The following is an 18,468-nucleotide window of genomic DNA, read 5'->3' as shown; positions in this document are numbered from 1 at the left end:
GAATGCTGCACTGGTATGGCTCTGAGAGTCTTTGGCCCCAGGCTCCCTGGGGCAGGAGAAAGGGCTGAGCCATCAATGACCAGGCCCCTTCCTCCTGGAGAAAGTTGACTAGCAAGCAAAAGTCCCTTTCCATGGCAGGAAGCAGCTGTCCCCAGGACTGTCCTGAGCTGTGGCCACAGAGCAGGTTCTGTGGATTCTGCTTCAAAGGCAGGGTCCCTGGCCAAGCCCTGGTGGTGGGTCTGACAAAGGATGATGGAGCTGCTTCTGTTCCCTTCCCTGGCCCTCACCTCCCTGGCTTCTTCCCTGAGCATCCAGAGCAGACCCAAGGAGACCGGGGCTGGCAGCAAAGCCCTCTGGGGCCAGGCTTGCTTCTGGAGCCCTCCTTACCCCTCTCTGGCTTCCCCAAGAACCTTGCTGAGAACCCAAGCTGCACAGCCAGTCAGCAGCTGAGCTGAGGGGAGACCCCAGCTGCCTTCGCCAGTTAACAGGGACACGAGAGCCAGGCATGCCACTATCCCTCTCCTACCCCGTCCTGGTTGGGAGAGGAACCCCTCAGTGTCTTGTCACCATCTTTGGAACTGAGTCCATTCTGGGTCCTAGGATCTGACCAGCAGATCTTGCCACCTGCTCCCTTCCCTGACTAGCAGACTTTGTCCTCCCTTTGGCCACCCCCAGCCTTCTCTGGAGCCCTGCACCAGGGACCTCCTCCTCCCCTGACCCCCACCCTGCCTGGGGACTCTCAGGAGCCTTAGCTGGGCCCTGCCTACAGGTCAGGTCTCCACGAGGCGGGGGCAGGGTCTGACTCCTGTCTGGGACCAGCAGAGTGGAGGCACCAGAGTGTTGGCTGAACTGAATCAAACTGCACTATTACATTTCTTTCTTCCTTCATTCTGTTGAGTGCCTACTGCACACCAGGCACTGGGCTTGGGGCTGAGGATTTAATGATAAACGCAAGGGAGTCAGTCTTCCCCTTAGAGGCCTAGAGGGAAACAGACATCAAGCCAATAACCACAAAAGCACCTAGAGTCTTACAAAGAAACCACAGCCACTGGAACCTAGGGAAAGAAAAGCTGAGTACCCTGGGCTCATGAGTACAACTGGGGCTGGGAGAGGGCTCCTGATGAGGGGTGTTTCCACAGACATCTGAAGGACAGAGAGCAGGAAGCCAGGTGACGAGTGACTTGTCTCTTGACTTTTCATGCATTTCTTTACTCAACTCTCTGGTGGCGATGGCTGTCACCTTCTTCAAAACGCGTCTCTCTCACATGCATGCATGCATGCATCCAACCAACGGATGTTTAAGGAGCACCTACTCAGTGCCAGGCCTCTGCCAGGTCTTTCCACCCACACAGCCCCATATGGTCTACTTCTGTGTGAAGCAGGTGCTTAGCTCATGCATGCTGATGGACAAGTGGATGGGTCCAGGCCTGGCCTGAAGGTAGGTATGGGACACCAGGTGCTGCAGCTCAAATCAAAGGGCACCCTCTTGCCCCTGGTAGATCCCCACTACCAGTGGCCCCCTCCTCCCCCTCGCTACACAAGCCAAGAGCCCCAGTCCTGGTACTCACCAGAATCTCATCCTGCAAAGAGGTAACCATAGCAACCACGAGAGGCATTGGGGAGAGAGGAGAGAGGGTTACTGAGGCAGAGTGGGAGGCTTGTGGCTGGCAGCTGACAGGCTCCCTGGCTCCCGTGGGACCCTTCCCCTCAGGGGAGGGGGCTCTCAGTTTGACGTCCATGCGGCACCCTCCATCCCTCGGGCTAGGGCACTGGGGCCCACTCACCTGGTTCCCTGAAGCCTTCTTCTTGTTCATCTGGTTGCTCCTCTGCTGAGCACTAATGGGAGAGAGGGGAGGAGTCTCAGAACGTCTCCTCTCCAGAGGCCCAGCTCCACTGTCCATTGTTCAGTGGGCACAGGATCCAAAGGATTAACCTAGCAGTCCTGGGCCACACACACACATACACACAGGAGGTGTCACCTTCTCTGCCCAGGGAGCACTCACTTGGCAAAGCCTATGAAGTCCTCATGGTTAGTGTTCATGTAAGCCAGCTCAATATCGATAAGAAGCATGACCTGTAAGGACACACAGGTCAGTGGGCAAGTGCAAAAGACACCACAAAGTTTTAAAATGCAGGGCAAGCTGGGAGAAAAATACTTGCAGCACATACAGAAGGTTAGAATCCGTACTAAGTAGAGTCCCTACAACCAGTAAGTAAAAGACAAGAGACACACAAATCAAAATAGCCAAAGAACAGGAGTGGGTAATCCACAGAGGAAATGTAGACAACCAATAAGGATATGTACAAAATGCTCACCCTCGTTAATAAAGAAATGTAAGTTAAAACAATGAGGCCCTTTTTATTTATTTTTTCTGATTTTTATCCTTGCTTTATTTTCCCCAAAATTCTTTTTTTTTTTATTTCAGAATATTACAGGGGTACAAACGTTTTGGTTACATGAATTGCTTTTGTACAGTTTGAGTCAAAGTTATAAGTGTGTCCATCACCCATATAGTGTGCATTGTACTCATTAGGTGTGAATTTACCCACCCCATCATCCCCCTGAGACCCTTTTTAGACCTATAAAATTAATAATAAATATTGATAATGACTACTTTGGCACAAGTATGTGGAGACAGCCTCTCCTATACAGGCGGTGGAAGTGTAAATTAATATCACCTTTACGGATGGCAATTTGGCAATATTTAACAACATTGAAATGCACATATTCACTTCTAGAATTATATGTCACAGATAAATTCATCAAATGAACAAAGATATATGTACCTGAGGGTTCAATGTAGTATAGTTTGTAATAGAGAAAAATTGGGAATAAGCCAATAGGCATCAGAGGGTGAAACAGATTATGAAACCCTGTAAACAAGAAAACACTCTGCAGCTATTCAAGAGTAAGGACAATTTCTAGGTTCTGGCATGGGAAGACCCCTCCTTGTAAATTATTAAGTGTGAAGGGATCGTAATTGAGTTGTGATGAGAATGACTTTCAGGTGGGACAAAGATCGCTCGGTCCATACTCAAGCCCCACTGCTTCCTGTAAGGCTGGGGCCTGTCCCCACTGACCCTCTAATTCCATAAATGAAGCATTCCTATTTCACAGGGGCTGGTGAAGACACATAAGGAGATGAGGCAGGTCATGTGTCTGACAGGTAATAGGCACTCAACAGATGTTAGCTGCTACAATTATCTTTAGAAAAAAAGGTAGCCGGGCACAGTGGCTCACGCCTGTAATCCTAGCACTCTGGGAGGCTGAGGAGGGAGGATCACTTGAGGTGAAGTGTTCAAGACCAGCCTGAGCAAGAGTGAGACTCCGTCTCTACTAAAAATAGAAAAATTAGCCGGGCATGGTGGTGCATGCCTGTGGTCTCAGCTACTCGGAAGGCTGAGACAGGAGGATCGCTTGAGCCCAGGAGTTTGAGGTTGCTGTGAGCTAGGCTGACACCACGGCACTCTAGCCTGGGAGACAGAGTGAGACTCTGTCTCAGGGAAAAAAAAAAAAAAAAAAAAAGGAGAGAGAAAAGGCAAGACACAGCAGGGTTATGGTTCTTTCTTTAAGATAAAGATGGAATCTGGGTGAGTGTGTGTGTGTGTGTGTGTGTGTGTATGTGTGCATGCCTAGGAAAATGCCTGCAAGGCAGCGCACCAAATTGTTATTTTTGTGTTAAAAGTAGTGCTTATTTTTCAGGAGGGATTGGGGGTGAGGAAGAATGAATGGAGGGATACTTCCCTCTTTGTAATTTAATCACTTCTACACTGAATGTTTGCAATTAAAAAAGCAATCAATAACGATTTAAAAACAGAATATCAACAAAAATGTGAATGAGTAGAGATAGCACCATTGTGGAGAAGGGATGTGTCAGGACAGGGGCTAGGAAATGGGAGCCACAGGTGGGTACAGACAGAGGGATGGCAGAGGAAAGAGGGCTGGCCTTAGAGCTTCGTTGAGGGCCACAGCGGGCCCTGAACACCTCGGCTCCTTGAAGCTCAGGGGCAGCATTCAGGGACTATGTTTGTGACTGAATGAATGAATGACATAAACGAGGGAATGGCTATGAGTGTGACCTCGAGAAACAGCTAATGGACAGAGGCCCAAAGACAGATGACCAGAGAGACAGACTGCCAGAAAGTTATGAAAGCCAGAGAAGCAGACGATGGAAATGCAAAATGGTGCAGCCACTGTGGAAAACAGTATGGCAGTTCCTCAAAAACTTAAGCATAGAATCCCCACATGGCCCAACACTTCCACTTCTAGGTGTACACCCAAAAGAATTGAAGGCACGGACATCAACAATTATTCGTACACCTATCTTCATAGCAGCATTATTCACAACAGCCAAAAAATGGAAACAACCCAAATGAATAAATAAAATGTGGTATATACATATAATGGAATATTATTCAAGCCTTAAAAAGGAAAGAGATTCTAACACATACTATTACTACAACACAGATGAATCTTGAAGACATTATGCTAAGTGACGAATGATTCCACTTACATGAGTGAGGTACCTAGAAAAGTCCGATTCACAGAGACAGAGAGGAGATCGGTGGGTGCCAGGGGCTCGGGGAGCAGGGAACAGGGAGTTATTGTTTTGTGGGGGCAGAGTTTCAGTTTTGCAAAAGAGTTCTGTGGATGGCTGGACGGTGGTGATGGCTGCGCAACAGTGTGAGTGCACCTAACGTCACTGAACTGTACACTGAAACATGGCTAAAACGGTGCATTTTACGTCATATGTATTTTACCACAATAAAAAAGACCGAGAAGCAGAGAGTCAGTATGAGAGAGAGGTAGACTGAGCCGGAAGAGACAACATGGGAAGAAGGCAGAGGACCCCAGGGGCAGGAGCGGGAGGCGCGGAAGGTCACGGGGCGCAGCTCACCTGCTCTTTGGTGCGGCCCTCGCGCTCCCGGATGTGGGTGGTCACGATGCGCTCCATCTCCTCCCGCAGCCGCGGGTACTGCTGGAGCTGGGGGGTGGGCAGAGAGCCGCGTACGCGGGTGCTCGGGCAGCAGCACCCCAGCCCGCCAGAGCCCAGGGAGCGGGGGGCGCGGGGAGGGAGGCGCACACAGAAGGCCCACGGCCCCAGGACGCCGACGGCACCAACCTCGGCCTCCCTTCCCCCAAGTGTGGGTTCCACATGGCAACTCCAGACCCTCTTCGCTGGCCTGCCTGGGCGACTTCAGGGGAAAGGGGCGCTCCCCGTGGGAGAAACCACGGCCCGCCTACCCCGCGGCCGGCCGCCATCGCTGCGGCAGCCATCTTGGGAGCGGACCTTGGTCGGTCCGCGTTTGTCGCTCCTGAGGCTTTGCCTGCCCCTCAGGGCTACCCATTGCCTTCCTAAAGGCTTGGAGGGACAGCCGGATGGGGAATCAGGTAGGGAACAGCGTCCAAATTCCTATCCGGGAGGAATCGGGGAGGGCGGGGCCCAAGGTGCCAGTTGGCCTCCTGAGTCAGGCGAGGGACAGGCAATGCTCCTTGTCAGAGCTGGGGTCGGGGTGGGGGCTCGGGGGCAAACCAGCAGTCAAACCAAAGGACATGCGGGGGCCACAGGCACAAGCATGCGAGGGTAGGGGGCATGCAGAGATGGGGTGCCAGCAGCATGAGCAGTACCCCGCGGGGGCCTGGCTGGGCCTGGCCCTCTTGGTAGAATCCACCCGGTTCTGCCTCCCTTTCCATGCCCCTGCCTGGCACCTTCATCCCAGCCTCATCTGCTCCAGCTCTGAGCTGGCTGGCCAAGCTGTCTCTACCCCATTCCCTCAGGTGCTCAGCAGCACCCATTTCCCAGTTCTTATTAACAGGCTGAAGGGGCAGGTGCTCCAAACCCTTGTCCTCTGTCCTCAGCCTGCCCCAACTGCCCAAGAGCTGAGTTAGGGGCCTCCCTGGCACCCCACATCCCCCAAACCAACTGGGTTGTAACTGCCCCAAAGCCAGGGGCCAGGGCAGGGCCAGGCACACTGCCAGTGCCCAAAAAGGGCACATTGAAGGAATGAGGGAATGAATGAAGGATGGATGTCTTTGCCCTCCTTGCCAGGGTGAGTGGGCATGGAGTCCTCAGCCCCCTGGCTCATGAACAGCTCTTCCTCGGGGAGGGAGACTCACTGAGCTTCTGATGGTGGGAGCCCACCCACAGGGACCCCGAAGCCTGTTGGCCAGCCCTCCCCATTCGGTGGCCATGTGTGGCCCAGGTAGGGTAACAGGGCTAAGCTGGGTGACTCCCCTCAGGTGGGCCCCGCTATGTGGGAAGAGAGCTAGGGATTGGTGTGCCTGAGTCACAGTGGGTAGTTCTGGGGGCAAGATGAAAGCCAAGGAGATTGGGGGCAAAGGGCTTTAGGAGAGGCAGGAGGATGAGGGAGAAAGCAGCACCCTGGATGCCAGCCCAGGAGAGGCAGACACAAGAAATGTTCACATCCCACCCATCCTGTGGCTGGGCCAAGGGTGTGGCTGATGTGGCCAAGCTCAGAGGACCTGGGGAGGGGCGGTCTGAGACCAGGGGCTTAAAGACACTGCCCGTGAGGCTGCAGGAGGGACTCCCACCCCTTGTAGTCTCCAAGTCTGGGTAGAGATTTGGATGGACAGAGTCACCGCCACCAGCTGCCTTTGGGGTGGTCCCAAGCTCTCCTTCCCAGGGCAGGGTTGGGAGGATTGGGGGTGGACAGGGAAGGAGGAGGAGGGAGCAATTTGCCAAAGAGCATGACCAGTTCTCCCACTAACCGCCTGGATGTTACATTTCTCAAGTTTTCCACGTGTCACACACAGCAGGGCAGCCTCAGCCCCTTTGAGAAGTTCTGTTCCCTTTAAGCATCTTTTTCCATTCTGGCTGCCTCTGAGCATTTCCAGGACTTTTAGCCAGTTTTTAAAATGGAACTTTCCTCTCTCAGTCCTTGGCTGAGGGGGCGGTCAGCCTGGAGCCCACTGGTTTAGCGGTCAGGGACACAGGCCCTGGAGCCACAGGGCCCTGGGTTCAAAGCCAGCTCCTGCCTGCCAGCTCTCCTCGGAAAGGCAATTACACTTCTCTGAGCCTCAGTTTCTCTATGTGTAAAATGGGGTAGTAATGGCGCCTTCCCTCTTAGGGTTGTTGCGAAGATTGAGTAGCACATTCCCTGCCTGACATAAAACCCTAGGTTTCATTCAGAGATAGAAAGTCTAATCCCAGGAGTAATCAGAGTTGAACACTTATCAAACTTCTGGCAAAAGTGGCTTGCTAAACTTAGAAAACTTGGGAGAAAAAAAAGACAAAGATGGGTGAGTTTTGCCACGTAAAGAAAAAATACAGTCTATTAAACAAATCAAAAGCCAAAGGTATTATTTTTCTCCTTTTTGACCAAAGCTTTCCTTTTATTTATTTTTGTATTTATTTTGGCCAGTGGGCAGGGGGGAGGACATGTCTCACTATGTTGCCCAGGCTGGTCTGGAACTCCTGGACTCAAGCAATCCTCCCGTCTCTCCCCGCCAAAGTACAGGGATTACAGGTGTGAGCCACTGTGCCAGGCCTAAAGCTTTCCTTTTTTAAAGGTTTCATTGATCAATTTTTCTGCTCACAAAAATCATACAGACTCACTGTAAAAGATTTGAACATGACTAAAATTTGTGAAGTAGAAATGAAAAGATTCCTATGTGCCTCGCTGTCTTTTAAAATAGCAATTTGGGGAATATGACTTTGGAATTTTAGCATTCGTATATATTATTTTTCCCCCAAATACCATACATTCTTTTCTGAAACCTGCTTTTGTTTTTTGCTCAGTACACTGTGGAGGGACATGTGGACGGAAACAAATCTGCCTTGCCCTTCTAATGGCTGTAGTTTTCTGTTGTGTGTGTGATACATCACATATTACCCATCCCCTCCTGATAGACATCTGGGTTGCTTTCAAAATTTTACCACAATTACTCTTTCCTTTGGAAATGCAATTTGGCAAAGTGTTCTACAGTTTTTAAATGTCTGTATCTGGCAATCAATCTTCTAGGGATCTAGCCTAAGGAAATAATCCTAGGGAAAGAAAAATAAAACTCTTTATCTGCAAAGATGTTCATTGCCAGGTTATTTATAATATTGAAAAATTGGAGACCATAGAGCTGGGCGCTGTGGCTCATACCTGTAATCCCAGCGCTTTGGGAAGCAGAAGCTAGAGCATCGCTTGAGGCCAAGAGTTCAAGACCAACCTGGGCAATATAGCAAGACTCCATCTTTACAAAAAATAAATTAAAAATTAACTGGGTGTGGTGGCATGAGCCTGTAGTTCCAGCTATTCAGGAGGTTGAGGCAGGAGGATAGATTGAGCCCAGAAGTTCGAGGCTGCAGTGAGGTATGATCGCGCCACTGCACTCCAGTCTGGGTGACGAGGGAGACTCTGTCTCAAAAAGGAAAAAAATAAAAGATGGCCGGGCGTGGTGGCTCACACCTATAGTCCTAGCATTCTGGGAGGCTGAGGTGGGAGGATCACTTGAGGTCAGGAGTTCAAGACCAGCCTGAGCAAAAGCAAGACCCCGTCTCTACGAAAAATAGAAAAAATTAGCCAGGTGGGGTGCCACATGCCTGTAGTCCCAGCTACTTGGGAGGCTGAGATAGGAGGATCCCTTGAGCCCAGGAGTTTGAGGTTGCTATGAGCTAGGCTGACGCCATGGCACTTTAGCCTAGGCAACAGAGTGAGATGCTGTCTCAAAAAAAAAAAAAAAAAAAAAGCCGGGCGTGGTGGCTCATGCTTGTAATCCTAGCACTCTGGGAGGCCGAGGCGGGTGGATAGCTCGAGGTCAGGAGTTCGAGATCAGCCTGAGCAAGAGCGAGACCCTGTCTCTACTAAAAATAGAGAGAAATTATCTGGCCAACTAAAATATATATAGAAAAAATTAGCCAGGCATGGTGGCTACCCGGGAGGCTGAGGCAGTAGGATCACTTAAGCCCAGGAGTTTGAGGTTGCTGTGAGCTAGGCTGATGCCACGGCACTCACTCTAGCCCAGGCAACAGAGCGAGACTCTGTCTCAAAAAAAAAAAAAAAAAAAAAAGAATGGAGATGATACTAATCTGGAACTCAAAGTTAAGGCAGATATGTCTCCCCTACCACCCAGCATAGGGAAGTTTTTCAGATACAGTGAGGCTGTCCTGTCCCCCAGGGGCTCCTGTTCAGTCTGCTGGGGGACGGGGTGGTGGCGGTGGCGGTATTTGAATTCTGGAAAAGCTCCTGCCAGCAATCAATTCTCTTACACTCCCCTGGGAAGAACTGCTTCAAATGACCTGGCTAAAAATCCTCAAAATGCCCAAAAGTAGACAAATAGGGAAAAGGCATCTAAAAGGTCACAGACAATTCAAGAGAGGCTGGCCCTAACATGCATGGATTATCCCAAAATGAATAATCCAATATGCTGAGGCAAATTGGTTTTAAGGGACTGGGATAGCTCCCCTGCCCAGGAGGCCCAGACCCCAGACCCCTTCCCTTGACCTTCCTAACTCTGAATCCCACTCTGCTTTTCCTTTCTGAGACTCTGTTTTGTCATCTGTAAAATGGGGATAATAACACTACCCACTTCTTAGGGTTGTCAAGAGAATTAAGTCACACAGCAAGGGGGCGCACTTAGCCCAGTGCTTAGCACATAATAGGTACTCAATAGACAGCTGACATCTCCTTATTGTCATCATTGTCATTGTCATTCTTATGGATAGAAAGGGGCCACTGAGGATGCCTGGGTTGGAGCAAAGTCCTCTGGCAGGGGTGGGGGCCTGGAGGGATCATGAGTGTGAGCAGACTAAACATAAGCTGGCAGCAGACACAGGGGCCAGAATTACCCAGCCAGCTTGGGTCCAGGTGAATGGCCGAGAGGCAGCCAGGCCTGCTCAGCAGATAGTCCTGCCCACAGAAGGCCATGGCCTCGAGGAAGGGACGGCCGGGCCCAGCCCCGCCCAGGTGGCCGTCATACCTTTTCGCTACACTTTCTGATGGTGGCCGTGAGCTCACTGACTACCATGTCCACACACTTGATACTGGGCTCTTTGAGCTTCTGCACCTGCTTTTTCACTGTGGCTTCAAAAGCGAGGTCAGGTGTGAAGAGGCCCGTCCTGCACCCAGGGAGAAGGTGGGGACAGCCAGGGAGCAGGAGGGAGTGAAAGCCAAGCAGGGCCGGGGCCAGGGGCAGGATGGCACGGGCATGAGGGAAGAGAGAGAGACACCGACACAGAGAAAGAGAGAGAGAGAACAGAAGACACTGTGAGCGTGGGACTGGGCCCTCCCTACTGCCACCCGGGGTTGGCACCTCCCAGGTGCTGCCAAGCATCCCAGGGCTCTGTGGGTATGGCTGGGGTTTGGGGGACCAAGCCCCTGACTGCGGTCCCCAGTCCGTGGCCTGTTAGGAACAGGGCTGCACAGCAGGAGGTGGGCGGTGGGCGAGCAAGCGAAGCTTCATCTTTATTTACAGCTGCCCCCCATCACTCGCCATCCCCCCAGCCCTGGTCCATGGAAAAACTGTCTTCCATGAAACCAGTCCCTGGTGCCAAAAAGGTTGGGGACCGCTGCCACACAAGACCACTACTAAGTTCAGATCCTCTTCCCATGGCTGTGCCTCTCCCAACTCCTCAGCTGCACCGAGCCTGCCTGCTCTCTCTTTTCCAATGCCATCTTTGTTCATAGCCTTGGGTCCTCCTAAAGAGCTGGCCCAGGCCAGGACAGGCCAGGACCCCACCCACTCATCCTGCTCAATTCTAGGTTTCCCAGTGCCCCCTGCATTTGCTTCATCCTGACTTCAAAGCCCAGCATTATTCCCTGCCTCCACCAGGGTTGCTACATCCAGCTGCCCAGGCCGTGCACTGCACAACTCCAGGGGGCTCCATTCACATAGACCACAGTGCAGACGGTGCCTCCTGGAGTTGCAGTGTAGCAGCCTGACCTCCACTGGCTCCCTGCCCTACTCCTGTCCCTCTCTCTTCAAGGGGCATCCCTTGCCTCTCCTCCAAAGGGGTCTGGTGGAACTCAGCTCCAAAAGACGGAAAGAGAAAGAAGAGGAAAGACAGAAAGAGTGGAGGTGGCGATAGAAAGGGGCCAGGGCAGCAGTGGGGAGAGGAAAGGAAAGGAGGCTGGGGGTGGAATCAAGGAGCACTGGACTTGGAGTCCAAAGCCCTGGCTTTCTAGTAGCAGCTCTGCCACCTCCCAGCTACTGTGACCTCGGGAGAGTCACTTGATTTCCTGAGCTTCAGTTTTCATGCTGCGAAATGGGTACTGTCCTCCCTGTCCTTGCTTGGTTCTTTGAGGCTCAGATGATGGCAGATGGGAGAAGGCTCTGTCCCCGGAAGGCCAGATGTGGATGGAAGGGAAGGGGGAGGCCCTGAGTGAGGGTCTTGAGTGAGGGTGGGGTGAGGATGGGGAAGATGGAGGACAGTGGGGAGTCAGGGTGCCTGCTAGTCCTGGTCCTCTGTACCGCTCTGGCCACCCAGGCCCAAAGACCTGTGCCCAAGAAGGCCCCGCGCCTCACCCGTCTCCAGGGCCAGGGTTTCCCCAATACCCCTCCCTGGAGCTCCCAAGATGATCCCACCTCTGAGGGCAGGGAGGGGGCTCAGCGTCCCCTCCAGCCCTATTCTCTCTGAGCTGGGGGAGCTCTTGGTGGGCTCTCAGGGTAAACAGCCAGCCATCAGATTTGTCTCACCAATGTCCAAGCCCTTGGTCCCTGGGCCTGAGGGCCGGGGGTGGGTGAGGCCCCCTCAGAGGATCCCCCTTCCTGGTCTGTGGTGGCCTGCCTCCCCCACCCGCTGAGGTCTGGACATGCTACCGAGGAGGCAGTGGGGGGCATGGGGAAGGAGCGCCTGGCAGCAGTGCAGGGCGGGGCAGAGGCGGAGGGGCTGGCCCAGGCCGCCAGGTTACCTTCTTGGTGCACTGTCTAACGGTGCTGATTAGCTCCGAGATAACCATGTCCACACACTTGAGACACGGTTCTCGGATCTTCTTCACCTGCTTTTTCACAATGGTCTCAAAGGCCATGTCTGGGGTAAACAGCCCCGTTCTGAACGCCCGGAGCGGGAGAAGGGCACAGTGTCACAGGCAAATGCCGGCTACGAGTGCCAGGCAGGGCCCCTCCCAAACCCCTGAACTCTGCCCAAGGGGCCCTACCACTACCTCTCTCTGGGCCTCAGGGTCCCCAGCTGTAAAATGGGAGGGGGGATTCAAATGAGGGGATTTCAACTGATGCTCTTTGGGACAAGACAAGGTCTGCTTGTGTCTGATGTATGTCCTGTTTCCTTGTAAGAGTCTGTACGTACGGAAGCTTCTATGGCCAGAAATGGTTTGAAAATTGCCGAACTGATTCTCCATAAGAGCCTTTCCAGGAATAGAGCATTTTATTTTAAGACCAGGAGAGATTTCTTTTCCTGTGTATTGGCCAATGCAGTTTTTGGTATGTAAACTCCATGCCAAACCTTAGAATTGAACCTGCATGAAAGCAGGCACATCTTGGTCTCGTTCACTGCCTGACAAATAGTAGGTGCTTTAAATTTTTCTGCTGAATGAACTTTTTGGATGAACACGGTGCAGATCTGAGTCCCTGAAGCGGGTATAAGCTTTTAAGGCCAATTCCCAATCCTCCCAATCCTGCTCCGCAGGCTTGGGGTTGCCCAGAAGGAGGGAGGTGGGGTGGAATGGGGCTGACTTTGGACTAAGGGGAATAGAGTAGGGTCTGCAGGGTTGAGAAGCCCCATTTCATCAAAAGAGGACACAGCCCCTACCCAGTGGTTTGGGCACCTTTGCTCAGCCACCTGGGTGGGACTTGGGGGAGCTGTCTCACCCCAGGGATAAGCAGGGGGCCCAGCCCACAGGGTGCGTCCCTAGCCACCTGCACCCTGCTCTGCCCAGCTGGTCTAGCCTCCAGGCCCTGCTCCCAGGCACAGCAGGGAAGGCCGTCATGTCGCAGGGAGAGGGGTGGCCCAGGCCGCCCATCCAGCACCCTCAGCTGGAGCCTGTCAATCTGGGGGCCAGAACGTTCGGGTTGAAAGGATTGGGGACCAGCGTTCTTGGGGCCCACTTCACCACTCCCTGTGCCTCTGTGCTAGACCCCTGCTTCTGGCTTTCAGCCCCCCCTCCCTGGTCCCAATACGTGCCTAATGCCATGGATATTCTTGATGGCATAGCTGATCTCCCTTCGGAGTTCCTTCTCATCAAACTCCATCTGTGTGGGAAAGCAGAGAGGGGATGGTTAGGGCCTGTCCCTGCTACCTGGGAAGTCAAGACAGTGCCCACCCCACACCCCGGGCTGGGTGCCAGGGCCTCCAGGGGGTCAGCAAAGGCACACGTCAGAGAGAGCCCTCCTGCCCCCGGGCTCCCTCTCCTACCTTGACCAGCTCAAAGGGGAAGCGCTCATGGAAGATCCGGTTAATGCGGGCTCCCCCGGACAGTTCATAGGTGTCAATCTGATCACCGGAGCCCTCAATGCGCTTCTCAAAGTCCACTGCAAACTGCTGGACCATCCTGGGGGGAGAGTGGTGTGGCCTGAGGGGCAGGAGCAGCCCAGGGGAGCGGGCCCTGGGAGAGCCCTGGGCTGGGATGGTGCTGGTGGGGAGAAGGGGGCGGGAGCCTCACTGCAGCAGGGCCTTGGTCTTGCGAGCTGGGTCATCAGGGCGGAAGTTCTTGTATTCCTCCACCTCCTTCTCGATGGACAGCAGTTGACTCTGCAGCTTGTTCCGCAGCCCTGGCAGTGTGTCCCGGATGTGGTTCGTCAGTTGCTGGGGGCAAGGGTGAGGAAAGGGTCAAGGCCAGATGCTCAGAGGGCCAGGCAAGGACGGGGTTCCAGGGGTTCCGGGGGGCTGTGTGGATGTGGTGAGATGTAAAGCCATAGAGGGCAGGCACAGCACTGACCCCTGCTGCCCCAGTCACCAGAACAAAAGCTGGTCACAGTAGGTGCTCACAGAGGTGTACTAATTGAACTAATGAGTGCTTACTCAATCTGCAATGGAAGCCAGAAATCTGAATTTGTATTTGAAATTGCCTGACTTTTGACTAGTTTAATATTTTTAGACACCAGGAAGGCCAACTCAAATATGTCTGGGGCAGGGGTGGCCGGAGGGCTGCTCCTTTGTGCCCTCTGGGTTTAAGGTCATTCTCAAGTTCTGGTGCTCACTGTCGCTAGGTCCCCACACCCTTCCTCCTTGAACCTTCACAAGGACCCTGTGAAACAGGGTCTGATCACCATTATCTCCATTTTATAGATGCAGAAAGAGAGGCTCAGAGAGCCAGGGAGAGTGTCTCAGTGGGGGAGTGACAAACCTGGGATTGGAACCCAGGTCTGTGTCACTCCCCACTGCCTGCCTCCCATCAGCACACGCACAGACACCTCAGTTCTGGAAGCCCTACTCCAGACAGAAACACCCTAGGGAAGCCCCTGGGATGGCCTGTCAAGGTCTTCATTCCTGACCCCCAGACCCAAGCCGTTGTCAGTGCCACCCTCCACAGAAGGTCTTGGGCTTCTCTTCATCCCAGGGAGTTCCAGGGCTCTCCTTGCAGGTCCCAGACGGGCAAAGGTCAGCAAAGCTCTGCCGCTACCTGGCTGTGGGACTGTGGGCAAGTTGCTTTGCTTTTCTAGGTCTCAGTTTGTTCATCTGCATGATGGGGATGCTAACCTCTGCTGGTCACTCTCAAAACACACTTAAATCATTCTGCTCTCATGCTCGCTTTCCCAGGCCCCATCCTGGCCTGGTCCCCTACCTGGTTGAGGACCTTCTGCAGGTAGGGTGTGCCCATGCGGTCAGCCAAGTGACGGTAGGACGGATGGGAGAGGAAGAATTTGCGTTCAGCGGCCAAGGCGGCCGTGATGTCCTTCTTGCCATCAATATCCTTCTGGCTCCGGTTTACCACCCCAATGTAGCCTGTGGATGGGGTCAAGGTCAGGGGCCACCAACCTCCAGGGGAGGGGAGGGGCAGGGCAGGGAAGGGTAGGGAGTAGGTCAGGGGAGTAGTCTACTTACCCCTTCGCAGGGGGAGCAGCTTGTTCTCCAGCACATCGCGGGCGTCTGTGCCCTCGTCCATCAGGTCCAGCTTGGTGATGACCCCGATGGTGCGCTGTCCTGCAGGCACCAGCAAGGGGGTTGTTTACATCTGCCCCGCTCGCAGACCCATGCACCCCACTCCCTCGACCCCGCCCCGCTCAGCCCCTGCCTCTCCTCCCCTCTTCCCCCTCATCCATTCTCCGCAGAGTGGCCAACACCATTTTTCCGAGATAAAACGAGATCGGGCCTGTACAGGAATGCTGTGGCCGTAGATCGACACGATTTTTAAAGGTACAAATCTGATCCCACCACTTGGTGGGGCTCCCCCTCACACTAAGAATAGACGCCCGGGCCTACCCTGGGGGTCCACCTCCTTGGCGACCTTGAGGGCATCAGAGTTGGCCAGGTCAGAGTTGGCGGGGGACACGGCCAGGATGAGGCAGTTCTCCTTGGTGACGAACTGCATGAGCATGTCCCGGATCTGGAACTCGATGTCAGGAGGTTGGTCCCCCACCGGGACCTTGGTCATTCCGGGCAGGTCCACCAGGGTCAGGTTCAGCACTGGACAGGGCGGTGAGAGGGCGGGTTCAAGGCGAGGGGCGTGGCCGTGGGCGGGCAGAGTTAGGAACAGGGCTGGGTTTAGGAAGGGTCTGCGCGGGAGCCCAGAGGCAGGTGGGCGGGATCAGGGCACAGGGCCGGGCTAAGGTGGCAGCCTGTTGGAGGCGTGGTCAGAGGCGGGCGGGGCCCCAGCGGGTGGAGCTCGGGGTAGGGTGGCACAGAGGCGGGGCGCTGTGAGGGTGGAGCCTGCAGGAGGGGGGCCACGTACGCAGGTGCCAGCGAAGGGGCGTGGCGAAGAGAGAGGCCGGGGGCGGGGCCCGGAGGCCGGGGGCGGGGCCAGGCCTCCTCACCGTGCGGCGAGTAGACGCGGAGGTTGATGGGCACCGGCGAGATGCCCTTGTTGGTGCCAGTGACCCGGTCGGTCTCGGCCTCGATCTCCAGGCGCACCTCCTCAAAGTCGGTGAATTTCTTCCCCTTGCAGTGCAGGAACTCGGCATATTCTGCCCCAGAAGCGGGCAGGAGAAGGGGAGTAGGCATCATGGTCCGGAACGCTACCGGGGTCCCATCTCCCACCGGTAAATAGACTCCCCCCAACACACGCCCAAGCAGAACAACCTACGTCCTCGTTATGTATTTTTATCCCCACTGTTCATATGGGGAGTCGAGGCCCAAAGTCACACAGCAAGCAAGGCTGGACCTCGCCTTGGGGATGGGGGAGAGGCTGAGGGGAGCAGGCCCGGCTGCTGGTGGAGGGCACCTACCTGTGGTAGCATTGACCAGCTGCAGGACCAGGGGACGTCGGGTGACAATGCCAGATCCTCGAGGCAGGAAGTCCCTGCAATGAGTTGGGGGTCAGAGGAGGATCTAGATCTGAGGGAGCTCTGTCCCAGGAATATCTGCCCTGCCGGGAGAGCCAAAGCTCCCCCAGAAGTGCTGCCCCCACTGCACCTTAGCCCAAGGGCTTCAGGTCACTAAGGGGAGATGGCAGCCCAGAAAGGTGGAAAAGACCCTTCCTCAAGTCCCCTGGTCACAGAATTTATGCATCAGAGCTGCCAAGAGACTAGACCAGCAACTCCCCAGATCTCTCTCAGATATATCCTGTTGGTTCTGAGCCAACAGGAAGTCCCTGCCCCAACCCAGCCACTGCCATTGAGCCTGGGAGAAACTGAGTCATGGGGTATCCCACATGCATATGTGTCCAGTGGCCACAGAGTGGATCCCAAGAAACAGAGCTGTGCCTCCTCCTCTCCCTTCCGCTGTGGGGAAGGACAGCAGCTCACTTCCCCTTCCCTTGCCCCATCTGGCTGGGGCTGAAGATGAGGGGGAAGGAGGAGGCAAGGAAAAGAGCTCATGCTTCTTAAGTGCCTACTGCCTGCTAGGCACTTGGTGGGAGTCTCATGGACCCCATGCAGTAGCCCCATGAGGTAGGTGCTGTTCTTATCCCCATTTTACAGATGAGAAAACTGAGGCTCAGAGACATTCAGGTTCAGAGCCAGTATCTAGCAGAGCAGACCCTGGGCTCAGATCTGTTTGACTCTGCAGTGAAAGCTCCCTGCCCTTGGCCCTCTGTGGACCCAGACCACTGTGAAGGATTGGACTGAGGGGTCCCAAAGTCATTCCCTGTCCCCAGGCTTGACAGTCTATACCTCAGACATCTCCTCTTGCCAGTGTCAACCTCAGCTGTCCTTTTGGGTGACCCTTGCAGTGCTAGTTCTCTCTGTCCAGTTGGCTCTTCTCATCCACCTCTCCCAGCTGCCTCCCCCAGGCTGGCACAGCCTGAGGGTGGAGGCCTCTCCAGGAATCGGGCTGTCGGAATTGGCAGTCGTGGTATCCCCAGGGCCCAGGAAAGGGGGGAGCAGGCCGGAGCCCAAGGGACCATGGAGACCCAGCTAGCTGCCTTGTCCATGGAGAGGCACGTGGAGACCCCGGGAGGGGAAAAGAAACACTTACATTCATACAGGGCTCGGGCAGAGCCAGAGGCAGAACGTAGGTCTCCTGCCCCCAGCCCAGAGCCTGACCTGGGCTCATGAGTCTTCCTGTGCCCCAGGTCAGGGGCAAAGGGTCCTGGGGACAACAGGCTAGGCCAAGAGCTTCAACATTCAAGGCCTCCTCCTGGGGCCTCCCCCCCACTTGCCACCATGCAGAGCAGAGGCTGCTGGGGAGGAGTCAGCCCTGCGACAAGGAAGGAAAGGGTGGCAAATCCTGTGCTTATTAATCATGTCTGTGTGCCAGGCAAGCGTTTCTTGTTCTTGCCAGACTGTGAGCTTCAGGAGGGCAGGGCCAGCATCTTTCTGTCTACCTCTGTGTCCCCGTGCCCAGGACAGGACTCAGCACACAAGAGGTGCTCAATTAATTCTGATTGAACCCCCCAAGTCCTCAGAACAGTGCTGTGATATACAAATGATCATTTTACAGATGAAGCTACTGAGGCTCCAAGAGATGAATTGACTCATTCAAAGTCATACCAAGGTCAAACCACCAAGCGGGGATTCAAACCCCAGTGCCTGTTGGACCCCCAGCCTGGGAACTTCCCCATCCAACTATGCCACCTCAAACCCGAGGAGCCAGACTTGGCTTTTTATGTAATTCAACTAAATTCAGTCTGTGCCAGGCCCTGCGCTGGGCCGCGGGGATGGTAGAGGATGAGTCAGACAGTTCCTCAACCCGAGGAGCTCAGTGTGGCGGGAGAGACAGACAAGTAAACAGATAATGCAATGCAGTGTGGTGTGTGCTAGAACAGAGGTGTGCCAGGCGGCACAGCACTGCGGGGAGGGAGGACTTCCTGTCTCTCTCTCTCCCATCCTTTACTCAATGACTCATTTGGGGTTGTGACCCCCCTGTCCCTCAGTTTTGGGAGTCCCCCAGGGCTATGGAAATGGGACATCTGTTCTCACAGAGGCTGGGGTTCGTGTGGGGGCTGGGGTCCACCCTCTTCCCCACC

General features: G+C 54.4%; 1 protein-coding gene across 8 annotated transcripts in view; it reads right to left on the bottom strand.

Annotated features, from left to right (window-relative positions):
• Nucleotides 1-18,468, bottom strand: part of DNM1 (dynamin 1) — a 43,320-nt gene that overhangs the window by 13,505 nt on the left and 11,347 nt on the right. For 4 of the 8 annotated variants that reach the window (XM_069476847.1, XM_069476842.1, XM_069476845.1 and 1 more), the window contains exons 2-14: nucleotides 16,289-16,362; nucleotides 15,878-16,027; nucleotides 15,327-15,530; nucleotides 14,949-15,047; nucleotides 14,689-14,849; nucleotides 13,567-13,709; nucleotides 13,320-13,455; nucleotides 13,089-13,156; nucleotides 11,860-11,998; nucleotides 4,899-4,985; nucleotides 2,004-2,074; nucleotides 1,785-1,836; nucleotides 1,569-1,580 (exon numbers count right to left, since the gene is read on the bottom strand). In XM_069476847.1, the coding sequence (XP_069332948.1) occupies nucleotides 1,569-1,580; nucleotides 1,785-1,836; nucleotides 2,004-2,074; nucleotides 4,899-4,985; nucleotides 11,860-11,998; nucleotides 13,089-13,156; nucleotides 13,320-13,455; nucleotides 13,567-13,709; nucleotides 14,689-14,849; nucleotides 14,949-15,047; nucleotides 15,327-15,530; nucleotides 15,878-16,027; nucleotides 16,289-16,362 (1,396 nt within the window). Of the gene's footprint in view, nucleotides 1-1,568; nucleotides 1,581-1,784; nucleotides 1,837-2,003; nucleotides 2,075-4,898; nucleotides 4,986-9,928; nucleotides 10,068-11,859; nucleotides 11,999-13,088; nucleotides 13,157-13,319; nucleotides 13,456-13,566; nucleotides 13,710-14,688; nucleotides 14,850-14,948; nucleotides 15,048-15,326; nucleotides 15,531-15,877; nucleotides 16,028-16,288; nucleotides 16,363-18,468 lie in introns of all 8 variants that reach the window. The other 4 variants (XM_069476848.1, XM_069476844.1, XM_069476846.1 and 1 more) reach the window with 2 other exon arrangements.

The sequence above is a fragment of the Eulemur rufifrons genome, chromosome 7, assembly GCF_041146395.1.
Source record: "Eulemur rufifrons isolate Redbay chromosome 7, OSU_ERuf_1, whole genome shotgun sequence".
Taxonomy (NCBI): domain Eukaryota; kingdom Metazoa; phylum Chordata; class Mammalia; order Primates; family Lemuridae; genus Eulemur; species Eulemur rufifrons.
This window is presented reverse-complemented; position numbering and strand designations above follow the sequence as displayed.